The sequence below is a fragment of the Priapulus caudatus genome, unplaced genomic scaffold (assembly GCF_000485595.1).
Source record: "Priapulus caudatus unplaced genomic scaffold, Priapulus_caudatus-5.0.1 Scaffold3, whole genome shotgun sequence".
Taxonomy (NCBI): domain Eukaryota; kingdom Metazoa; phylum Priapulida; class Priapulimorpha; order Priapulimorphida; family Priapulidae; genus Priapulus; species Priapulus caudatus.
Genome location: NW_014577064.1, coordinates 1,186,649 through 1,208,428, shown reverse-complemented (window position 1 = coordinate 1,208,428; position 21,780 = coordinate 1,186,649). Strand labels below are relative to the sequence as shown.

At 46.1% G+C, this 21,780-nt stretch overlaps 2 protein-coding genes across 5 annotated transcripts in view; one reads left to right on the top strand and one right to left on the bottom strand.

Moving 5' to 3' along the window:
• LOC106821237 (pro-neuropeptide Y-like) overlaps window positions 1-6,258 on the bottom strand; it is a 22,773-nt gene extending 16,515 nt beyond the window's left edge. For 2 of the 3 annotated variants that reach the window (XM_014825956.1, XM_014825973.1), the window contains exons 1-2: window positions 6,096-6,258; window positions 5,608-5,806 (exon numbers count right to left, since the gene is read on the bottom strand). In XM_014825956.1, the coding sequence (XP_014681442.1) occupies window positions 5,608-5,801 (194 nt within the window). In that variant the 5' untranslated portion in view covers window positions 5,802-5,806; window positions 6,096-6,258. The remainder of the gene's footprint in view (window positions 1-5,607; window positions 5,807-6,095) is intronic. The other variant, XM_014825963.1, reaches the window with a different exon arrangement.
• A 5,623-nt stretch (window positions 6,259-11,881) lies between these two features.
• LOC106821190 (major facilitator superfamily domain-containing protein 6-like) overlaps window positions 11,882-21,780 on the top strand; it is a 19,043-nt gene continuing 9,144 nt past the window's right edge. The window contains exons 1-2 of one of the 2 annotated variants that reach the window (XM_014825888.1): window positions 11,882-11,956; window positions 13,079-14,895. In XM_014825888.1, the coding sequence (XP_014681374.1) occupies window positions 13,218-14,895 (1,678 nt within the window). In that variant the 5' untranslated portion in view covers window positions 11,882-11,956; window positions 13,079-13,217. The remainder of the gene's footprint in view (window positions 11,957-13,078; window positions 14,896-21,780) is intronic. The other variant, XM_014825898.1, reaches the window with a different exon arrangement.

Here is a 21,780-nt window from a genome sequence, read left to right as displayed (position 1 = left end):
TAAACTTTTTGACCTTTCCCTGGAATCGTTCAGTTCCAACGGCGTTTCCCTTTCAGCATTTATCCACCATGCGGCTTAAATCGCCAGTAATATTGTAACGCGGCTGAGCAGACTATGACGCTTGAATTTGAACGAAACGACGCCGGATTGGTGGATATATCAACGGCGAGTACATACTAGAGAGACGGTGTTGTTGTACGCCGTCTAGATACATCATACACCAAATAGTCATACATAATTACATGACAATAACATATCATAATACATACATACAATACTACATTACATACATTACATACATACTACATACATACACTCTTACACATTACTACATAATGACATACATTACATATACTACTACATAGGCATACCGATACATAATACATACTTACATAATACATAGCTACATACGCTACATACCGTACATACGTACCGTACTACCAACGTACGTACGTACGTACGTACGCTACGTACGTACCATACCATACCATACATAACATACATTACGAGACGTAAGTTAGGTAACGTCGTACGTCTACGTACTACGTACATACATACATACATACATACATACTAGCCAATACATACATCATACATACATCATACATACACCACATACATACATACATATACATATACATACATACATACATACATACATAATACATACCATAACATATACATACATACATACATACATCATACATACATACCATTAATACATAACATACATACATACATAACTACATACATACATACATACTACATAATCATACATTCATACATCATCATACATACATATACATACAGACATGACATTGATATTATCCAATGCAATCAAATCGGTGAATAACCTTTTTTGATTCAGTATTTAATTTGCGACGTGATGACGCTGCAAGCAACCATGATAATGCAAATCAATCTAGACCCCGTTATTACTAAGTCATGGCCAGTAATTCTTATTAGCTGCACCGCACGAGATTTGTCGCAAAGATCAAATGTTAAGCGCAGAGCAATTCCTTGCGTGAATCCAGTAATTTACGTCTCTTGTTTGTGTCTCTACACCCTGCGTCACTGAGTGTCGTGTGATACTTACAATTTAGATAGCTTGTTAGACATACGATTCCTCTGTGATTGGGAAGAAGAAAGGTCCTGTCGCCGTTACTGGTGGGACTATGTTTAATCTTGTTGTTGCTAGCCTCTTCTCTCTTCCTCCCCTCTCTCGTTCTCTCTGCTCTCTCTCTCGATATTACGACTATATATGAACTCTGTCTCTCTGCCATCTCGTTTGTCTCGGCTCTCCCTCTCGCTGCGCTCTCTCTCTCTCTCTCTCCTCTCTCTCGCTCGGCTCTCTCTCTCTCTCTCTCTCTCTCTCTCTCTCTCTCTCTCTCTCGATCTCTCTAGTCTCTCTGTTCCCGCCCCCTGCGTGTATGTGTGTGTGTGTGTGTGTGTGTGTGTGTATGCGTGTGCGTGTGTGTGCTGTGCGCGTATGTGTGTTTGCTAGTGTGTGTGTCTGTCTGTCTGTCGGTTTGCCTGTCTGTCTTAATATGTGTTAATTTCATCTCCGAGTCGATATTTTTTCCGTAAGACCCTCCGTTTTTCTCTCTTCATCACGCTCGCTTGTCTGTGCGCGTACGTGTGTTCGTTCGTCCTTGCTTTTCTCTTGGCGTGTATATGTATGCAGTACATATGTGCGTTCACGCATATGTACATATATCGGGCATAAGTACGATTGGCAGCAATGCACTCGCAAATACAGCCGAGAACCGAATGCGCGCTGGCGACAATCGTCATCGTTCTCACCGTCACCGCTTCTTTTAGCGCATTGTGCTTCGCCTCTTAGGAGCGGGCAAGAGGCACCCACTCCGATCCCCGTCGTTCGCTATTGCTCTTGAGTAAACCTGGCGACTAGTCGCGACCGTTCGCGCACAATAACGTCAAGTGCTAGAACGATCCCTCGGCGCGCACGGTTTATTCTGTAATTGAGAGTGGGCGCAGATTTAGGTTGACAGAAAGTAGAACCAACGCGATCACACGAACAGAACTGCGTCGACACTTGAAGCGAATGGACACGGTTTTGAATTTTGTAATCCGAATGCGAGTATTTCGGTGCACGGGAGGGACAGTGTAGAGATGTAGATGTAGATGTAGTATACTCGCACACGGACATGCTATCTTACATCGTAGTGGTCGGAGTGTTATAGTCCCATTCAAATCATAGTGGAGCCACGTCATTGTGACGACCTCTTCGATATAATCGACTGCAAAATTGTGAAGGAGGGATGATTCAAAAATCGACGCGTGACTATAATCGTCGGAATCATCATATTATGAGAGGCGAAATTACGTTCATATCTAAAGCATTGCTAATATCGTGTAAGATAACTGTAGCCGGCTGGAGACCTGATCAATGCACGCGAAATTGGGTACTCAAGACACTATAGGAATAATTATTGCAAAAATGCGAAGGCTTGTTATCCGCTATATTATATTCAGTTATATGATTATTGATTAGCTAAATGTAGATGTGAATGAATGAATTAATGTATAAATGAATAATTGAATTCACGATGAAGCTCATCCGCGAGCGGCCGGGCGGTCGGGTGGTCGGCTTAGTGTCGGACGAAAGGACAGACTGATAGACGAATGGATGGTTGGATGCTGATATTAATAAAACGATTACATGTGGATAATAATAGGGGAAAATTGATATATTAAAATTATCATTACCCTAAGCTACAATGATCGAAAACGCTGAGAAGCGTTTCACCTGTTATAAACTACGAATTTAGTTTAGATTAGCACAGATCATATCTGTGCAAACTTAGCATACCGTTCATACCTAAGCATTTTGGTGTTTAACCTATAATTACCTTCGAAATGTTAATAGTTATTAATTTACGTGTTTTTAACGTGAGACTTCGCCATAAAATAGCATAATCGTAGAGGTTTTCGTCCTAATACTTTAGTAAGCGCAGCCTATATGTCTAGATCCAACACTTAGTGGACTAGATCCTTAGTTACTAGATCCTTAGTTACTAGACTTAGTTATTAGATCCAACACTTACTCGTAATTATGTGTCTCGACCGTAGACAGACAGACATTCGCGAAATAGAGATTTCTGAGCGCCATTTCAAATTCAAAGAGAGCACTGTGTGACCACGCCTTCGATCCGCTATTTTCCGCCTGATGAAACACGTTAATGCATCGGATGATCTGACACGACCGATCGTCGTCAAACAAGGCACACATGCTAACAGCCGCGGCAACAGCAACAAAGCCGATCGCGGCAGCAGCGATGACACGACGATGACGATGGTAACCGGAAGCATGACGACAATGACTGCAACGCGGGAGATTATTTCTGTGTTTGGTTCCACACCTGGGAGTCGCGTCTACGAGTTAATAGCCTCGTTCACACGAGACCTCGTATTTCTGAAATACCGGATTTGCAATATACCGTATCTGAGACAAATACGCGGCCGAGCGTTCACACGCTGATTCGCGGCTCCAGAAATACGGTATTTGCGAACTGCGAGCTGCTTTAAACAATCAAGCGAACAATGCGAAATAAACAATGCAATGCGCACCAACTGCCAATAAAATACGTAGACTGGTCCGCGCTCGACAGTTCCACTCGCGTTAGACTAGAGCTGTCGAGCACGGACCAGTCTATAAAATACGCGGCTTCAGAAATCCGGTATTTAGCGTTCACACGAGGAAATGCGCGGTCCAATAAATCCGGTATTTCTCAAGCACGGCAAATTATTCGGGGTCTGGGAAGCCTCGTATTTACATGAAATACCGGATCTGTTTAGATACCGTATTTCTTGGGCCTCGTATTTTGCCTCGTGTGAACGCTAAATACCGGATTTCTTGCTACGTGTGAACGCGGCTATTGGCCATGCGTGGTAGCAAACGTTTACACGAGTAGCACACGAGAAAAACAGTGCGAGACCAGGCTGCTGAGAGTAAAGGCCACTTATAGGCAACGGTAAACGCCGTTTTCGTCGATTATTTAGCGTATTCTCCGGTATTGCTGTAATAAGTTGCCTGTGGTGATATTCCGGCATAATGACACGGGTGTATGCACGCACAGATGCATGCGTATGTCTCAGTAAAATGTTGAGCAGTGTTGCACGATTTTTGCACAATATTTGCACGAAAATGTGCTTATCAAAATGGTTGCTGCTCATTTTGTTGATGAAGAGACATTGCTGTTAACGATGCTTGCCAAAGCTAAACACTATGTTATGATTACCCTAAAACGATATCACGTTATTGGCCCCATGTTTGCGCATCCGAAGTGTACTCTATACAGTGCCATTAGCTTCCTCTCTATATATCACAGGATCATGAAACAGCTAGGCTAATAGGCCACAGATAATTACCTCCGTCAGGGGCGTGGCGGAGGTTATGTTTTCACCGGCGAGTTTTTGAGTGTTGGTTTGTGTGTTTGTGTGTTACCATGCACGTTTCAGTTCACTTCCGCTAGGTGCGCTGGCTGTAGACTTACAAACACGCAAACACAGGCTAAGGGGCAACCACAGTCCTCCCCCACCTGCACGCTCGCACTAATCCGGATCCAATTAATTATTTATTTAATTAATTAATTTTTCCACTTAATTAAAAAATTAATTAATAAAAAAATTCCACAGTGAGAGAATTGAGCTGCCTTGACGGAGGTCTGTGCTCTCCGAGTGCTCTAGTTATAGTTGTTATATTTGGAACTTTCATGCAATTGCATTTTAAAACAAACACAAATTTATACATACACAGCACGCATATGCGTACTCGCCCATAGGCACGCACGTACGCATACACACACATGCACACACACGCACAGGTACGAACGTCCACACACAAAGAAACACTGTAGGTTCTCTCTTTCTCTCTTTCACACATACGCGCACACACATACGCACCCACACAAATTTGTTTTTTATGCGAATAGAGAATGCTAAAACAAACTGCATTTCGCCATTTTCCATTTGAAATGTTATGGGGCGCACACCGGCCCATAGTTAACCTTTTGGAGTGATTGCAAAATGGCGGCTTGTGGCCCGTGGTGGCGTCACTTTCTCGCGAACCGTCGATTGGCTAACCGCTATCCAGTTAGTACGCGTACCAAACATCGTTAGGAGTGGATAGATCATGCGCGTACTTCCATCTACCGGTGAACATCGATGATATTTTCATCCCACCCGTGTTTACATTTCGGCACAAAACTCTCTGCTACTTGAGATTTAGTGTGTATGCGGTATAACAGTTATATTCGCTGTGTTTTATATTGGAATTCTTTACAATAAATTTCGACAATTTAATGGGATATACAGTATATTATACTGATCACGCTATTTTCTATAACTATCCAGCAATAAGCGAGTATATATATATATATATATATATATATATATATATATATACTCTCTCTCTCGCTCGTTCGCTATCACCTTATCATCTTTACCTCTTTTCCTGCTCTTTTATTACTCATATTGACGCTTGCACGCACGCGCCCATATCCTATATAATTCCTGTATATAACCAGGCGTGCCGGATTCCGACTGCGCGGTGTAGCTAGCTCGACACTGTTAGCATGCACTTACCTGGGCCTTCCGACGATCGCGTAATACTCGTTGAGCTTCTGCAGGTATGTTCGCAGCTGGTGCGGCGTCTTGAAGACACCCGGCCTCTGCGGCGGCAGCGGCATGTCTCCCGCCGCCACCATCGTACTCCTGCACATGATAACCACGAAGACGACGCCGATTGCGAAAGATAGGAGGATGGTCGTCCGGGACATTGTTGCTACGTAAAAATACACACAACGTCAGAATTCGTCGCTCGTGTCTCGCCAGCGCAGGAACCCGCTACTGCGCCAGCTACGAGACTCATTTTCTAGAGATACGAACAAATGCACTTATTACAACAACCGATAGATATCGTGTAAATACTATGTATAGCAAAAAATTGCAAATATCACTTAGGAATACCGCACGAGTTTATCGTACGTGACGTGAGGTTTATCGTAAAACAAAAATCGCGAGCAAATCTTCTCCGCAGGAGGAGTTACGTCAGTAGCGCTGTGCAATCATACCTGATTTTGATCGAAATTGCCGAGATCAACTTAAAGTGTTCGTCGCCAATGGTAGCAGCCAACCACGCAGAAACTATGTCCTCTCTCGTCAAGCGGCTACCGTTCACTGTCTTGGCGAGCGGTGACCGCGTCCGTTTTTGTATGAACTCGTCGCCCACTCGGATTATCCGACGACGGCTAGGGTTTAATATTTATTAGAAACACCGCCCAGGCTCCCAAGAGGTTACATTATAGCGCCGACGCCACGGCGAGAGACAACGAGATGTCGTATTACGTGCGCTGGAACTGACGGTGCGTGAACGTGCGTGTTGGGTACGCGGATCACCAGGAGAAAAGAATTCGATGCCACTCGATATAAGTCGAGGATAGCAACGAGGCGGCTATAGTCGCATGAAAAGGTACTCAATAACGACGCACTATTGTTCTTTCCCCTACAACCGAAATTGGTTATACGACCTCGTATAATACAATCAATTACCTACAACTGTCCGTAATTGTGCGCGCGCCGTTCGTATAAGATTATAATGATAATTAATTTCTGATTTCCCCCGATGCTCAATCTTTAAGCATTCTCGTTTAGTGCCTGCGTGGGGTAAGACCCCTAATATGGTCGCTTGTCAGCATCGTTATTAGCAATCAAATATGAAGACAGCAACAACGAAAATGGCGACTGACATTAATACCGCATCGTATTTGCCTACACGTATGGCTGGTGCGCATGTAAAATACGACCGATAAACACATCGATCTATCTATTCTATCTAACTATGTATCTGTCTATCTATCTATCTATCTATCTATCTATCTATCTATCTATCTATCTATCTATCTATCTATCTATCTATCTATCTATCTATCTATCTATCTATCTATCTATCTATCTATCTTATCTATCTATCTATCTATCTATCTATCTATCTATCTATCTATCTATCTATCTATCTATCTATTTATCTATCTATCTAATCTAATTATTTATCTATCTATCATCTATCATCATCTATCTATCTATCTAGATTATCTATCTATCTATCTTATCTATCTATCTATATCTATCTATCTATCTATCTATCTATCTATCTATCTATCTATCTATCTAATCTATCTATCATATCGATCTATCTATCTATCTATCTATCTATCATCTATCTATCTTCTATCTATCTATCTATCTAGTCTATCTATCTATCTATCTATCTATCTATCTATATCTATCTATCTATTATATTCTATCTATCTATCTGATCTGTCTGTCTATCTTATCTATCTATCTATCTATCTATCCATGCGTGCGTGCGTGCGTGCGTGCGTGCGGCGTGCGTGCGTGCGTGCGTGCGTGGCGTGCGTGCGTGCGTGCGTGCGTGCGTGCGTGCGTGCGTGCGTGGTCGTGCGTGCGTGCGTGCGTGCGTGCGTGCGTGCGTGCGTGCGTGCGTGGCGTGCGTGGGTGCGTGCGTGCGTGCGTGCGTGCGTGCGTGCGTGCGTGCGTGGTGGCGTGCGTGCGTGCGATGCGTGCTGTGTATGTATGTATGTATGTATGTATGTATGTATGTTCTATCTATCTATCTGTCTAGCTATCTCTCTCGATATATACACACATATATATATATATAATTATTTATGTATTCTATTTATCCTTTTCTCTCTCTCTCTCTCTCTCTCTCTCTCTCTCTCTCTCTCTATATAATATATAATAATATATTATATATATATATATATATAATATTCTCCTCTCTCTCTCCTCTCTCTCTCTCTCTCTCTCTCCTCTCTCTCTCTCTCTCTCTCTCTCTCTCTCTCTCTCTCTCTCTCTCTCTCTCTCTCTCTCTCTCTCTCTCTCTCTCTCTCTCTTCTCTATCTCTCTCTCTTTCTCTTTCTTTCTTTTTCTCTCTCTTTCTCTCCCTCTCTCTCTCTCTTTCTTTCTTTTTTTCTCTTCCTCTCTCTATCTATCTATCTATCTAACTATCTATCTATCTAATTAACTAGCTATTTCGCTCTAATGCGTCATTACCCTAAGCTACAATGATCGAAAACGCTGAGAAGCGTTTCATCTGTTATAAACTACGAATTTAGTTTAGATTAGCACAGATCATATCTGTGCAAACTTAGCATACCGTTCATACCTAAGCATTTTGGTGTTTAACCTATAATTACCTTCGAAATGTTAATAGTTATTAATTTACGTGTTTTTAACGTGAGACTTCGCCATAAAATAGCATAATCGTAGAGGTTTCGTCCTAATACTTTAGTAAGCGCAGCCTATTGTCTAGATCCAACACTTAGTGGACTAGAATCCTTAGTTACTAGATCCTTAGTTACTAGACTTAGTATTAGATCCAACACTTACTCGTAATTATGTGTCTCGACCGTAGACAGACAGACATTCGCGAAATAGAGATTTCTGAGCGCCATTTCAAATTCAAGAGAGCACTGTGTGACCACGCCTTCGATCCGCTATTTTCCGCCTGATGAAACACGTTAATGCATCGGATGATCTGACACGACCGATCGTCGTCAAACACAGGAACATGCTAACAGCCGCGGCAACAGCAACAAAGCCGATCGCGGCAGCAGGCGATGACACGACGATGACGATGGTAACCGGAAGCATGACGACAATGACTGCAACGCGGGAGATTATTTCTGTGTTTGGTTCCACACCTGGAGTCGCGTCTACGAGTTAATAGCCTCGTTCACACGAGACTCGTATTTCTGAAATACCGGATTTGCAATATACCGTATCTGAGACAAAACGCGGCCGAGCGTTCACACGCTGATTCGCGGCTCCAGAAATACGGTATTTGCGACTGCGAGCTGCTTTAAGGATACTCAGCACGTTGCGCAAGGGTATTGCTCTAGTGAAGATTAAACGTTTATTGCGAATGAATCGAATCAATCACTTGTTTTATTTATAGAGGAGATATATCTCTATGCTCGAGCCAAAAAATTTCATGAAATTTCCAGCACCTAATTATGTTACCATACAAATTTTGAATTTTTATGTAAAAATGGTATTTTGGATATTTCTCAACTACCAGAAGGGTGAGGATACAAAATTTTTGGCCCATGTTAAGCACAATATGGACCAAAAATAGCGCGTCAGGAATTTTTCTTTAATTTACATATTTACCGAGAAACTCGAAAAAACTGCTTTAAAAATCAAGTTGTGTGAAAAATAGAAATTTTAGCGAATAAAGAGGCATAACTAATAAAGTAAGGCACTTAATAACATCCCTGACGCGCTTTTTTTACCACAAATGTTACCTTAAAATGAGTGTAAAATTAAATTAATCCGAGTTGTAATCACAGAGAAATATCCATTTATACATCGGCTACTATGTCAGAAATCGAAACGGACAAATCAGCGTTTTTCTATTTTTCACAATGAGTGACCGCCTGTGTGCAAAATGGGTGAACGTATGTGATATATCTATTGTTAGTACTTACTGCGACATATCCATGACTGACTGACACCACTAAATTGCTAAAATGTTCCATGCACCTTGAGAAATTCTGAGAAATTACGAGGTTACCATCGCAAAAACGCGCGAACTCCGCTCATCCGACGTCACAAAGCTAATAAACAAAACACGCGCCGTGTACCGGCCGCACTACAGTAAGGTGTGTTGCGCTGTTGCGAGGTGTTAGAACTATTTTGGGCGTGGGATACTTATAGGATCACTAGCAGATGTACATGAATGTACATGAATACATGTAATGACAGCTGTAGCAGGGTTGACACTGAATGATACTGGCTTATTTATTACTAGTGAATATCGTGGTTGTATCCTGACTCTGACGTCATAATGACGTCAGCCGCTGCTTACTACATGTACGGGGGCAAGCAAAAACGCTCTGAGGGTTCACATGTACCGTTATATGGAGAAATGAGCATGTACACAGGTGGGACATAGTGTTAGCCATCGAATAAAGTTGAAAACGAAAAATCGATCAAATTTCATGCACAACGTGGTGAGTATCCTTAAACAATCAAGCGAACAATGCGAAATAAACAATGCAATGCGCACCAACTGCAATAAAATACGTCATGGTCCGCGCTCGACAGTTCCACTCGCGTTACACTAGAACTGTCGAGCGCGGACCAGTCCATAAAATACGCGGCTTCAGAAATCCGGTATTAAGCGTTCACACGAGGAAATGCGCGGTCCAATAAATCCGGTATTTCTCAAGCACGGCAAATTATTCGGGGTCTGGAAGCCTCGTATTTACATGAAATACGGATCTGTTTAGATACCGTATTTCTTGGGCCTCGTATTTGCCTCGTGTGAACGCTAAATACCGGATTTCTTGCTACGTGTGAACGCTGCTATTGGCCATGCGTGGTAGCAAACGTTTACACGAGTAGCACCGAGAAAAACAGTGCGAGACCACGCGCTGAGAGTAAAGGCCACTTATAGGCAACGGTAAACGCCGTTTTCGTCGATTATTTAGCGTATTCTCCGGTATTGCTGTAATAAGTTGCCTGTGGTGATATTCCGGCATAATGACACGGGTGATGCACGCACAGATGCATGCGTATGTCTCAGTAAATGTTGAGCAGTGTTGCACGATTTTTGCACATATTTGCACGAAAATGTGCTTATCAAAATGGTTGCTGCTCATTTTGTTGATGAAGAGAATTGCTGTTAACGATGCCTTGCCAAAGCTAAACACTATGTTATGATTACCTCTAAAACGATATCACGTTATTGGCCCCATGTTTGCGCATCCGAAGTGTACTCTATACAGTGCCATTAGCTTCCTCTCTATATATCACAGGATCATGAAACAGCTAGGCTAATAGGCCACAAATAATTACCTCCGTCAGGGGCGTGGCGGAGGTTATGTTTTCACCGGCGAGTTTTGAGTGTTGGTTTTGTGTGTTTGTGTGTTACCATGCACGTTTTCAGTTCACTTCCGCTAGGTGCGCTGGCTGTAGACTTACAAACACGCAAACACAGGCTAAGGCAACCACAGTCCTCCCCCACCTGCACGCTCGCACTAATCCGGATCCAATTAATTATTTATTTAATTAATTAATTTTTCCACTTAATTAAAAAATTAATTAATAAAAAAATTCCACAGTGAGAGAATTGAGCTGCCTTGACGGAGGTTGTGCTCTCCGAGTGCTCTAGTTATAGTTGTTATTTGGAACTTTCATGCAATTGCATTTTAAAACAAACACAAATTATACATACACAGCACGCATATGCGTACTCCGCCATAGGCACGCACGTACGCATACACACACATGCACACACACCGCACAGGTACGAACGTCCACACACAGAAACACTGTAGGCCTACATGCATGTACGTACGCACGCGTGCGTGTACACACACACACACACACACACACACCACACACACACACACACACACACACACACACACACACACACACACACACACACACACACACACAACAACACACCACACACCACACACACACACACACACGCGCGCGCGCGCGCGCGCGTACACACGGGCATACCATCATGTGCGCTCACGCTATGTTATAATGCTCTTATATGCCTTCACATTCAACAGCAGATGGCAGCAGTGTATGGATATTATACGCGGAGTCAGACCACAAGCCATCGTGAATTAAAATTTTATTATTTCAAATCAAACCTCGCCAATTCTACACTGCACATTTCCGAGTTTTCGTATTCGAGGCGCCACAGTTCGGGTGCGTTAGTCTTTCTTTCATGCAAGCTCTACTAATTTCGTCTGCAAATAAATGTGGGAACTACTTTCTCTGATTGCCGCCTCACACCTCTTCACGGAATAAGCGCGCCGCTTGATGACTGCCTCCAGAGAGCGCAGTCTTCTGTCGTCTGCTAGCGAAGGCTCTCTCCGTTAAGGTAAGCTCAATCACCTCTTTTTCTCTTGTTTGCAGACGTCATCGCGGTACCCATGCGCTGCCTCCTTTTAGCTCTAGTTTACATTCTCTGTCCGTGTATGCAAACGGGCGGTTCGCGACTCAGGGTCCATGTAGCTGGCAGATGTGAGCTGACGGGGCATGCAACCGCAGCCGGTTAAACGAGGAGTCTTCCTTCGCGGCCAGCAATATCGACCTTCGCGCTAGCGCCGAGGAGAAAATCAATTTCGTGCTATGCACAAGCATTGATTGCTGGCTACTGTTACACTGCCGCATTGTGTACGCTCGTGAGGGGCTGTAGGAACTACCGCGTTCGCAACGAAACACTCGACGTTCACGGAACGCGTGTGTGGTTAGGGTGAAATGAAATGCTCGATTAATATTTCATAGTTATTCGTCGGTGAGCGCGGTTGGTTTGTATTACGGCATTTTTTCCTAATCCACTTCCATCTCGCTGTCTGCATCGTCCATTCCCGCGCTTGTCACGTCTCTGTTTCTCTCTGTCCCGCGCCATCTCCTTCTCCCACTCCTTCTCCCTCTCCTCCTCCCTCTCCTCCTCCCTCTCCCCCTCCCTCTCCCCCCTCTCTCTCTCTCTCTCACTCGCACCTATTTAACTCTTTCATCTCTCGGTACCACTCTCCCGCCCCTCTCTCTTTCTGACTTTCTTCATTTCTTTTTCTTTCACATAATCTTTCTGTGCCTCCCTTTTTCTTTCTCATATACATTCATACGCCTACGCATGCACGCACACCCACGCATACACATCCACTCGTGCACGTAACTCACCCACCAAAGTATCCACTTACCCACTTACTCATTCACTCACTCACTCACTCATTCACGCACGCACGCACGCACGCACGCACGCACGCACGCACCTACTCACACACTCACGGACGCACGCATGCACACACGTACTCGCCCACACATCCACTACTACAATCGTTTGCTCAATCACTCACTCACTCACTCACTCACTCACACTCACTCACTCGCTCATTCTTCACTCACTCACTCACTCACTCACTCACCCATTCACTCGCTCACTCACTCAGTCAATCACTCAGTCAATCACTCACTCATTAATATATTTACTATAAAGCAGACGCTACCGCCTTCAGGTGATTGCACGAAGTAGATGACACTATAGCTACCCTCGGCCGACGACCATCCTCAATCCACCACGCCTTGCGGAACACCGGTGAGAGCATCCATCTCCTGCAGCAGAGTCTACGGAGGTCACCATGGATAGGGAAGCCATCTATGACACTGACGATCAGGCTTACGGCCACCCAGTCCACTACGGCCAAGGCACTGATGTCACGCCGAAGCAGAAGAAAGTGCGCAAGGACTGCTTTGAGGCACTCTGGCACAACGTCGATCGCGACCTGCTCATCTCAAAGACCTTCTACTTCTTCTTCTTCTCGGCGTTTGGTTCCCTCTTCCCACTGCTCGCCATCTACTTTAAACAGCTCGGCATGAACCCGATCCAGGCAGGCACCCTGATCGGCATTCGACCACTCATCGAGTTCGTCGGTGCACCGCTCTGGGGTCGCCTCGCTGACAAGTTTAGCCGCCGCAAGCTGGTGTGCCTCTTCTCGCTCTTCTGCTGGGTCGCCTTCACACTGGCGATCTCTTTCATCACGCCGCCGCCAGCCTCCTGCCTCTACTACAGCAACGTGACGCACAAGTACCTCGAGGAACCCTACGTGCCGATCGAGAAGCGAGATGTTCGCTTCACCTCGCGCCTCGAAGACGACGAACTGCGCGCGCTGTGGAATCACCTCGACGCCACCATGACAACGGAGATGACGACTGACGCGGCGCCCGACTACGACGATGACGACGACTTGGAGGTTGAGCTGCAAAACGCTGGCGATGGCGTGCGCCGCAGACGCGCGATCATCGAGATGCGGACGCAGCGACCGCGCTTCCCGCAGGGTCATGTGATCGGCAAGTCGCCGGAGCGCATCGACGAGAACCGCGTCGTCAACTACGACACGCGCACCGAGGGCAGCCTCGTGAAGCCGCCGTTCAGCACGATCGTGTACCGCGAGCGCGACGTGCGCGAGGTCTTCTGGCTGCTGCTGTTGCTTATTGTCGTTGGCGAGTTCTTCTGTGCGCCGGCGATCACGCTCGCCGACACGGCGACGCTCACCGTTCTCGGCGACGACGTGGAGCTGTACGGCCGGCAGCGCATGTTCGGATCGCTCGGCTGGGGCGTCGCCATGTTCGTCATCGGCATCGTGCTCGACAACTCGCTGGCGTTCGCCGACCACCCGTGCGGCGAGCGCGAGATCGGCGAGAAGAACTACACCATCTGCTTCGCCGTCTTCTCGGTGCTGATGAGCTGCGCGTTCTTGACGGCGACTCAGTTCAGGTTCAGCTGCGAGGGCGACGCCGTCGACAACCTGCCGATGAGCGTGCTGCAGTCGGGCCAGACGTTCCCGCGGCACGAGCACGAGGCGCCACCGCAGCTCTCCGTCACGAACGAGAACGCCGACTACCCGCAGCATCCCAGCGATGCCGTCAGTGATGCGGTGTCGGCGAGAGCGAGCCACCAGCAGGCGGCGCCAGCGGATGAGCCGCACGTCTGGTTGACCGTGCTGAAGACGTTCTGCTCGGCGCACTACATCGCAATCCTCTACGTCGTCTGGTTCATGGGCTTCGGCAACGGTCTCGTCTTCACGTTCCTCTTCTGGCACCTGCAGGACCTCGGCGGCACACCGTCGTTGTTCGGCATCGCGTCCGTCATCAACCACGTGTCTGAGATCTTCGCCTACTTCTTCAGCGTTCGTCTCATCCGCAGCATCGGCCACCTGCGCGTGCTCTACCTCGGTCTGACCATCAACATCGCCCGCTTCCTCTACATCTCCTGGCTGAAGAATCCCTGGTGGGTGCTGCCATTCGAACTAGCGCAAGGTAAGCAGTGACGTCAATAGAAGTAGAAAGTATTGAAGAAGGTAAAATGCGGAAGGTAAGTATTGAGTTTGATAGACAACAGTAAGAAAAGCAGGAAGAAGGACGAGTAAAGCAGGTAATTATATTGACAGAAGCAACAAGAATAGAAGGTGGAAAGATAAGTAAGGCAGGTAATTATATTGACAGAAGCAACAAGAATAGAAGGTGGAAAGATAAGTAAAGCAGGTAATTATATTGACAGAAGCAACAAGAATAGAAGGTGGAAAGATAAGTAAAGCAGGTAATTATATTGACAGAAGCAACAAGAATAGAAGGTGGAAGAATGTACAGGGTAAACAATAATTTCAATAAAATGAGTAAGAATAGAAAGTATAGGATGTGTCAGGTAAGCAGTCGTTTTGTTAGATAACCGTAAGAACAGAAAGAAGAAGGAAGTGCAAAGTGAGAAGTGATTTCAATAGATAGCAGGTAGCAGTAAGGATAGGAGTAGGAGAAATGCACAGTGTAAGCAGTGGTTGTAATAGATACTATTAAGAATAGAAAGATGGAGGATATATAAGCAGGATAAGAGTAGGGATATCAGTGATTTATTGATGATAACTGTAAAAGAGGAAAGACGTGGTCGGCCGTCTGACCACTACGTCTAGGGCAATGCCGCGACTCTAAATCCCAATAGATGGGCCTCTAGGGTAGTTATCGTATATTGCCTTGTACACTTGGAAAACCAGCTTTTAGTTATTGCCATGTTGCGTGAAATCGATGCGTAAAGTATTCCTGAGACCCTGCATCTTGGTTGCTCACTAAATTAGATTTGTTAGTAGAAGGGGCTTACAGTGAATGAATTGTGCTAATTTTACATTGTTCGTAGAGTAGACGGCCGGCACACACGGCATCGGCTACTATTCGCTTTTCATCCCCTATACATTCCTCATCGTATGCGAAACTCTGACTCATGCCACTTAACCCAACTCCTGCCTGTCGTCCATCCTCTTCATCTCTTCATCATTCTTCCTCTTCAACGGATCGACTTTGGCGGTCGATGTAGTTACGGTCTTCCAGCGCGGGCGCTCGACACCAGACAAACCCGTGTAACCCTGTTTGCTCGTGTTGCTAACGATGTGGTTATGAGCTCATTCACGTTGTCATTGACCAATCTATTACATCGATCGGTGTCGGACCAGATGTCGTGACTGTGTAGAGCAAGGTCGTAACGAGAGAGCGTAGGTGCGTTATAAATATAACAATAATCACTGCATGTATAATGATAAGCGAAATCCGAAATCCGCTAATGTCGCCGATGACACAGGCACTCGGAGGTAAATATATATATATTTATGTGTCAATGTGCAGCGGCAGCCGTGGCGACAGCCAGCGTTTGTTGCAGTTGAGCATTTGGATGGCATTTGCAGGAAATTGTCGGCAATAATAGGTGAAAGAGAGTATAGAAACATAAAGGACCTTTGGTGTAAATATGTTTTCGTATTATTTAGCATTATATTTTATTGAAACGCTCCAAGTGCCTGTGACCGATTACTGCAGTCTACCGCGTGCGCGCGCCTCACGACGTGACGTGACGTGACGTGGTCGTATTCCGCGCTAGCGTCACGATCGCTTATTTGGCAAGCACTTACGCTCGCGTATACGTGTAGGTTATACATAGTTAACCGTGCTCAATCCGAGTTCGCTTTGAATCCTCGACGGGATTGACCCTTGCAGACGTCTCTCATCGAAACTAAATGGCATGGACCGCGTTTACCTACCGGCTGCGCATGTAGCTGTTACTGGGCGATAGCTGCCGCAATGTGCGTTACTGTCGATTAGCTGCGCGTGTACTTACTGTGCGATTAGCTGCGGGCAGTAAGCGTTACTGCGATTTATAGCTTGTTAACTGTGGCGATTAGCTAGCGCATGTAGCTGTTACTGTGCGATAGCTTTACCGCAATGAGGCTGTTACTGGGCGATTAGCTGCGCATGTAGCTGGTAACTGCGATTAAGCTTGCGTATGTAGCTGTTAGCTAGTGCGATTAGCTGCGCATGTAGCTTTTTGTAACTGTGGCGAATTAGCTGTTACTGTGCGATTAGCTGTTACTTGGGCGATTAGCTGCGCAATGTAGCTGTTACTGTGCGATTGCTGCGGCGTGTGCTGTTTAACTGTCGATTAGCTGCGCATGTAGCTGTTTACTGTGCGATTAACTGCGGCATGTAGCTGTTACTGTGGCGATTAGCTGCGCATGTAGCTGTTACTGTGGCGATTAGCTGTTACGTGCGATTAGGCTGTTACTGGTGGATTAGCTGCGCGATGTAGCTGTTACTGTCGATTTAGCTGCGGCGGTCGTAGCTGTTACTGGCGATTAGCTTGCGCATAGTAGCTGTTACTGTGCGATTAGCTGCGCTGTAGCTGTTACTGTGCGATTAGCTGCGCATGTAGCTGTTAGGCTGGTGGGCGGATAAGGCTGCGCGGTGTAGCTGTTACGTGCGATTAGCTTGCGCATGTAGCATTTACTGTGGCGATTAGCTGCGCATGTTAGCTGTACTGTGGATTAGCTCGCATGTAGCTGTTTACTGGGCGGATTAGCTGCGCATGTTAGCTGTTACTGTGGCGATAGCTGTTACTGTGGCGTTAGCTGCGGCATGTTAGGCTGTTACTGGCGATAGATGCGCATGTAGCTGTTACTGTCGATTAGCTGCGCATGTAAGCTGTTACTGTGGCGAATTAGCTGCGCATGTAGCTTGTTACTGTGCGATTACTGGCGCATGTAGCTGTTACTGTGGCGATTAGCTGCGCATGTACTGTTACTTTGTTGCGATTAAGCTGCGCGTGTAGCTGTTACTGTGCGATTAGCGCGCAATGTAGCTGTTACTGTGCGATTTAGCTGCGCGTGTAAGCTGTTACTGTGCGATTAGCTGCGACATGTAGCTGTTACTGTGCGTTAGCTGGCCGTGTAGCTGTTACTGTGCGATAAGCTTGCGCATGGTACTGTTACTGTGGGCGATTAGCTGACGCATGTAGCTGTTACTGTGGGCGATAGTCGGCATGTAGCTGGTTTACTGTGCGATTAGCTGCGCATGTAGCTGTTACTGTGCGATTAGCTGCGCATGTAGCTGTTACTGTGCGATTAGCTGCGCATGTAGCTGTTACTGTGCGATTAGCTGCGCAATGTAGCTTGTTAACTGTGCGAATTAGCTGCGCATGTAGGCTTGTTACTGTGCGATTAGCTGCGCAATGTAGCTGTTACTGTGGCGATTAGCTGGCGCATGTAAGCTGTACTGTGGGGATTAGCTGCGCATGTAGCTGTTACTGTGGCGATTATCTGCGCATGTAGCTGTACTGTGCGATTAGCTGGCGCATGAAGCTGTTACTGTGCGATAGCTGCGCAGTACTGTTACTGGTGCGATTAGCTGCGCATGTAGCTGTTACTGTGCGATTAGCTGTTACTGTGCGATTAGCTGCGCATGTAGCTGTTACTGTGCGATTAGCTGCGCATGTAGCTGTTCTGTGGGATTAGCCTGCGCATTAAGCTGTTAACTGTGCGATTAAACTGCGCATTAGCTACTGTGAGATTACTGCGCATGTAGCTGTTTACTGTGGCGATTAGCTGCGCATGTAGCTGTTACTGTGCATTAGCTGCGCGATTAGCTGTTATGTGGCGGATTCAAGGCTGCGCATAGTAGCTGTTTACTGTGGATTTAGCTGCGCATGTAGCTGTTACTGTGCGATTAGCTGCGCATGTAGCTGTTAACTGTGGCGTAATTAAGCTCGCATGTAGCTGTTACTGTGCGATTAGCTGTTACTGTGCGATTAGCTGCGCATGTAGCTGTTACTGTGCGATTAGCTGCGCATGTAGCTGTTACTGTGCGATTAGCTGCGCATGTACTGTTACTCGTGCGAATTAGCTGGCGGGCATGTAGCTGATTACTGTGGGCGATTAGCTGCGGCGTGTAGCTGTTAGCTGTGGCGATTGCTGCGCATGTAGCTGTTAACTGGGCGATTAGCTGCCATGTAGTCTGTTACTGTGCGATGTAGCTGCGCATGTTAGCTGTTACTGGGCGAATTACTGCGCAATGTAGGCTTTACTGTGGGCGATTAGCATGCGCCATGTAGCGTTTACTGTGGGGCGATTAAGCTGCGCAATGGTAGGGCTGGTTACTGTGCGATTAGCTGGCGCATACTAGCTGTTACTGTGGCGATTAGCTGCGCATGTAGCTGTTACTGTGCGATTAGCTGGCGCAAATGTAGTGTTTACTGTGCGATTAGCTGCGCATGTAGCTGTTACTGGGGCGATTAGCTGCCCGCATGTAGCTGTTCACTGTTGGGGGGCGATAGCTGGCGGCATGTTGCTGTCTGTGGGCGATTAGCTGCGCATGTAGCTGTTTACTGGGCGATTACTGCGCAATGTAGCTGTTACTGGTGCGATAGCTGCGCATGTAGCTTTACTCGGCGATTAAGCTGCGCATGTAGCTGTTACGTGGCGATAGCTGCGCATGTAGCTGTTACTGTGGCGATTAGCTGCGGCCATGTAAGCTGTTACTGTGCGATTAGCTGCGCATTCGTAGCGTTACTGTCGATTACTGCGCATGTAGCTATTACTGTGGCGATTAGCTGCGGCGTGTAGGCTGTTACTGTGGCGATTAGCTTGCGCATGTAGCTGTTACTGGTGCGTTAGCTGCGCAATGTAGCTGTTTACTGTGCGATTTACTGCGCATGTAGCTGTTACGTGGGCCGATTAAGCGCGCGTGTAGGGCTGTTACTGGGCCGATAGCTGCGCATGTAGGCTGTTAATGTGCGATTAGCTGCGCATGTAGCTGTTACTGTGGGCGATTTAGCTCGGCATAGTAGCTGTTATGTGCGATTAGCTGCGCATGTAGCTGTTAGCTGTGCGATTAGCTGCGCGGTGTAGCTTGTTACTGGGCGATTAGCTCGGCATGTAGCTGTTACTGTGCCGATTAGCTGAAGCGTTCATGTAGCTTTACTGTGCCGATTAGCTGCGATGTAGCTGTTACTGTGCGATTAGCTGCGCATGTAGCCTGTTACTGGGCGATTAGCTGCGCTGTACTTGTTACTGTGGGCGATTAGCTGCGTATGTAGCTGTTACTGTGGGCGATTAGCTGTTACTAGTGGCGATTAGCTGTTACTGTGCGATTAGCTGGCGCATGTAGCTGTTTCTGGCGATTAGCTGCCAGCGTGTAGCTGTTACTTGTGCGATTAGCTGCGGCATGTAGGCTGTTACTGTGGCGATTAGCTGCGCATGTAGCTTGTTACTGTGCGATTAGCTGTTACTGTGCGATTTAGCTGCTTAATGTGCGATTAGCTGTTACTGTGCGATTAGCTGCGCATAGTAGCTGTTACTGTGCGATTAACTGCGCATGTAGCTGTTACTGTGCGATTAACTGTTACTGTGCGATTAGCTGTTACTGTGCGATAGCTGCGCATGTAGCTGTTAACTGGGCGATTAGTGCGCATTCGTAGCTGTTATTTCTTGTTTCTTGTTAGTCTCTTATGTAGCTGTTACTGTGCGATTAGCTTGCGCATGTAGCTGTTACTGTCGATAGCTGTTACTCGTGGCGATTAGCTGGTTACTGTGGGCGATTCGCTGCGGCATCGTAGCTGTTACTGTGGGGGCGATTAGCTGCGCGTGTAGCTGTTACTGTGGGCGATTAGCTGCGCATGTAGGCTGTTACTGTGCGAACTTAGCTGCGCATGTAGACTGTTACTGCGCATGTAGCTGTTACTGTGCGATTAGCTGTTACTGGGCGATTAACTGCGGGGTAATGCTGAGCATTTATTGCTATTCTGTTCCGACTGGTGTCCTGCTATAGGTCCTACAGTTGCGGCTTCGTTATTATGCAGGAATGCCGCGTATGATAATATCAGGAGTGAATAATAAATATATTATTATTTACTCCTGATAATATGCGTCAGCTGGCAAGGTGCGTCCGCGTGTTCCCAAGCTGTAACACGTAACTGGGTGTGCTGAAGCTGCGTCTGCGCATGCGCACACCCTAATTAGCGTATCGATAATATTTTAATAAATCGCTCTGCCGTGCGTATTACTACCTATACACAATAATTATTTGGACTTATAATTTGCTATAATGACAGAGAATGACAGAGTATAGTATAAGTATATATTATTGGTAATTTACTAGTCTGTGCGATGTTCGGAAGGACTCTCTGCGTACGAGGTTACCGAATAAACCGGGTCGGTCAGCGCGGGAGTGATGGATCAGTTAATGTCATTCTGCCCAGAGAGCGCACTGCGCAATAATCATTGACAAAAACTGGCTTCCAGAAGAAAATTAAGTTTCATGTACACTAAAAGGACATTACATGGCACGTGTCACCAGATCTACAAACGTTGATTTCTTTATTTTTATTACTTATTCATTTGTTTTTTTTATTTAATCATATGATTATTTATAATAACAAACTCTTCTGGTATCATTTGAACGGCGTAGTATTGTGTTTTTCCCGGGGATGCACGCGATCGAGGGTTGTGACTGTATTAGCTTAGATCGACAATGATGATGAGACAGTAGCGACATCACGGTGACACGCGACTGGTGCTCTTATAGGACATAATAATTGACATATCATGATATAACTTGACATATCAATATATAATACTGATCTAATTTTACCCCGTACATGTCTCAGCAATGTCAAAAATACGGGGTCGCCTGGCCGCGCTTGTGCCGACCTCTAGGGACATCGGCATTGCTGATTAGGTAGGATGCCATAGCGACTGAGAGTGATGCTGGCTGGAATCTACACTGCTTTTAATAATCCCCTCAGCGGGTTTTGTTCTCTATGAATATAATTGAGGTACTTCCGTGCGTGCGTAGGCTACGTGCGTGTGTGTGTGTGTGTGTGTGTGTGTGTGTGTG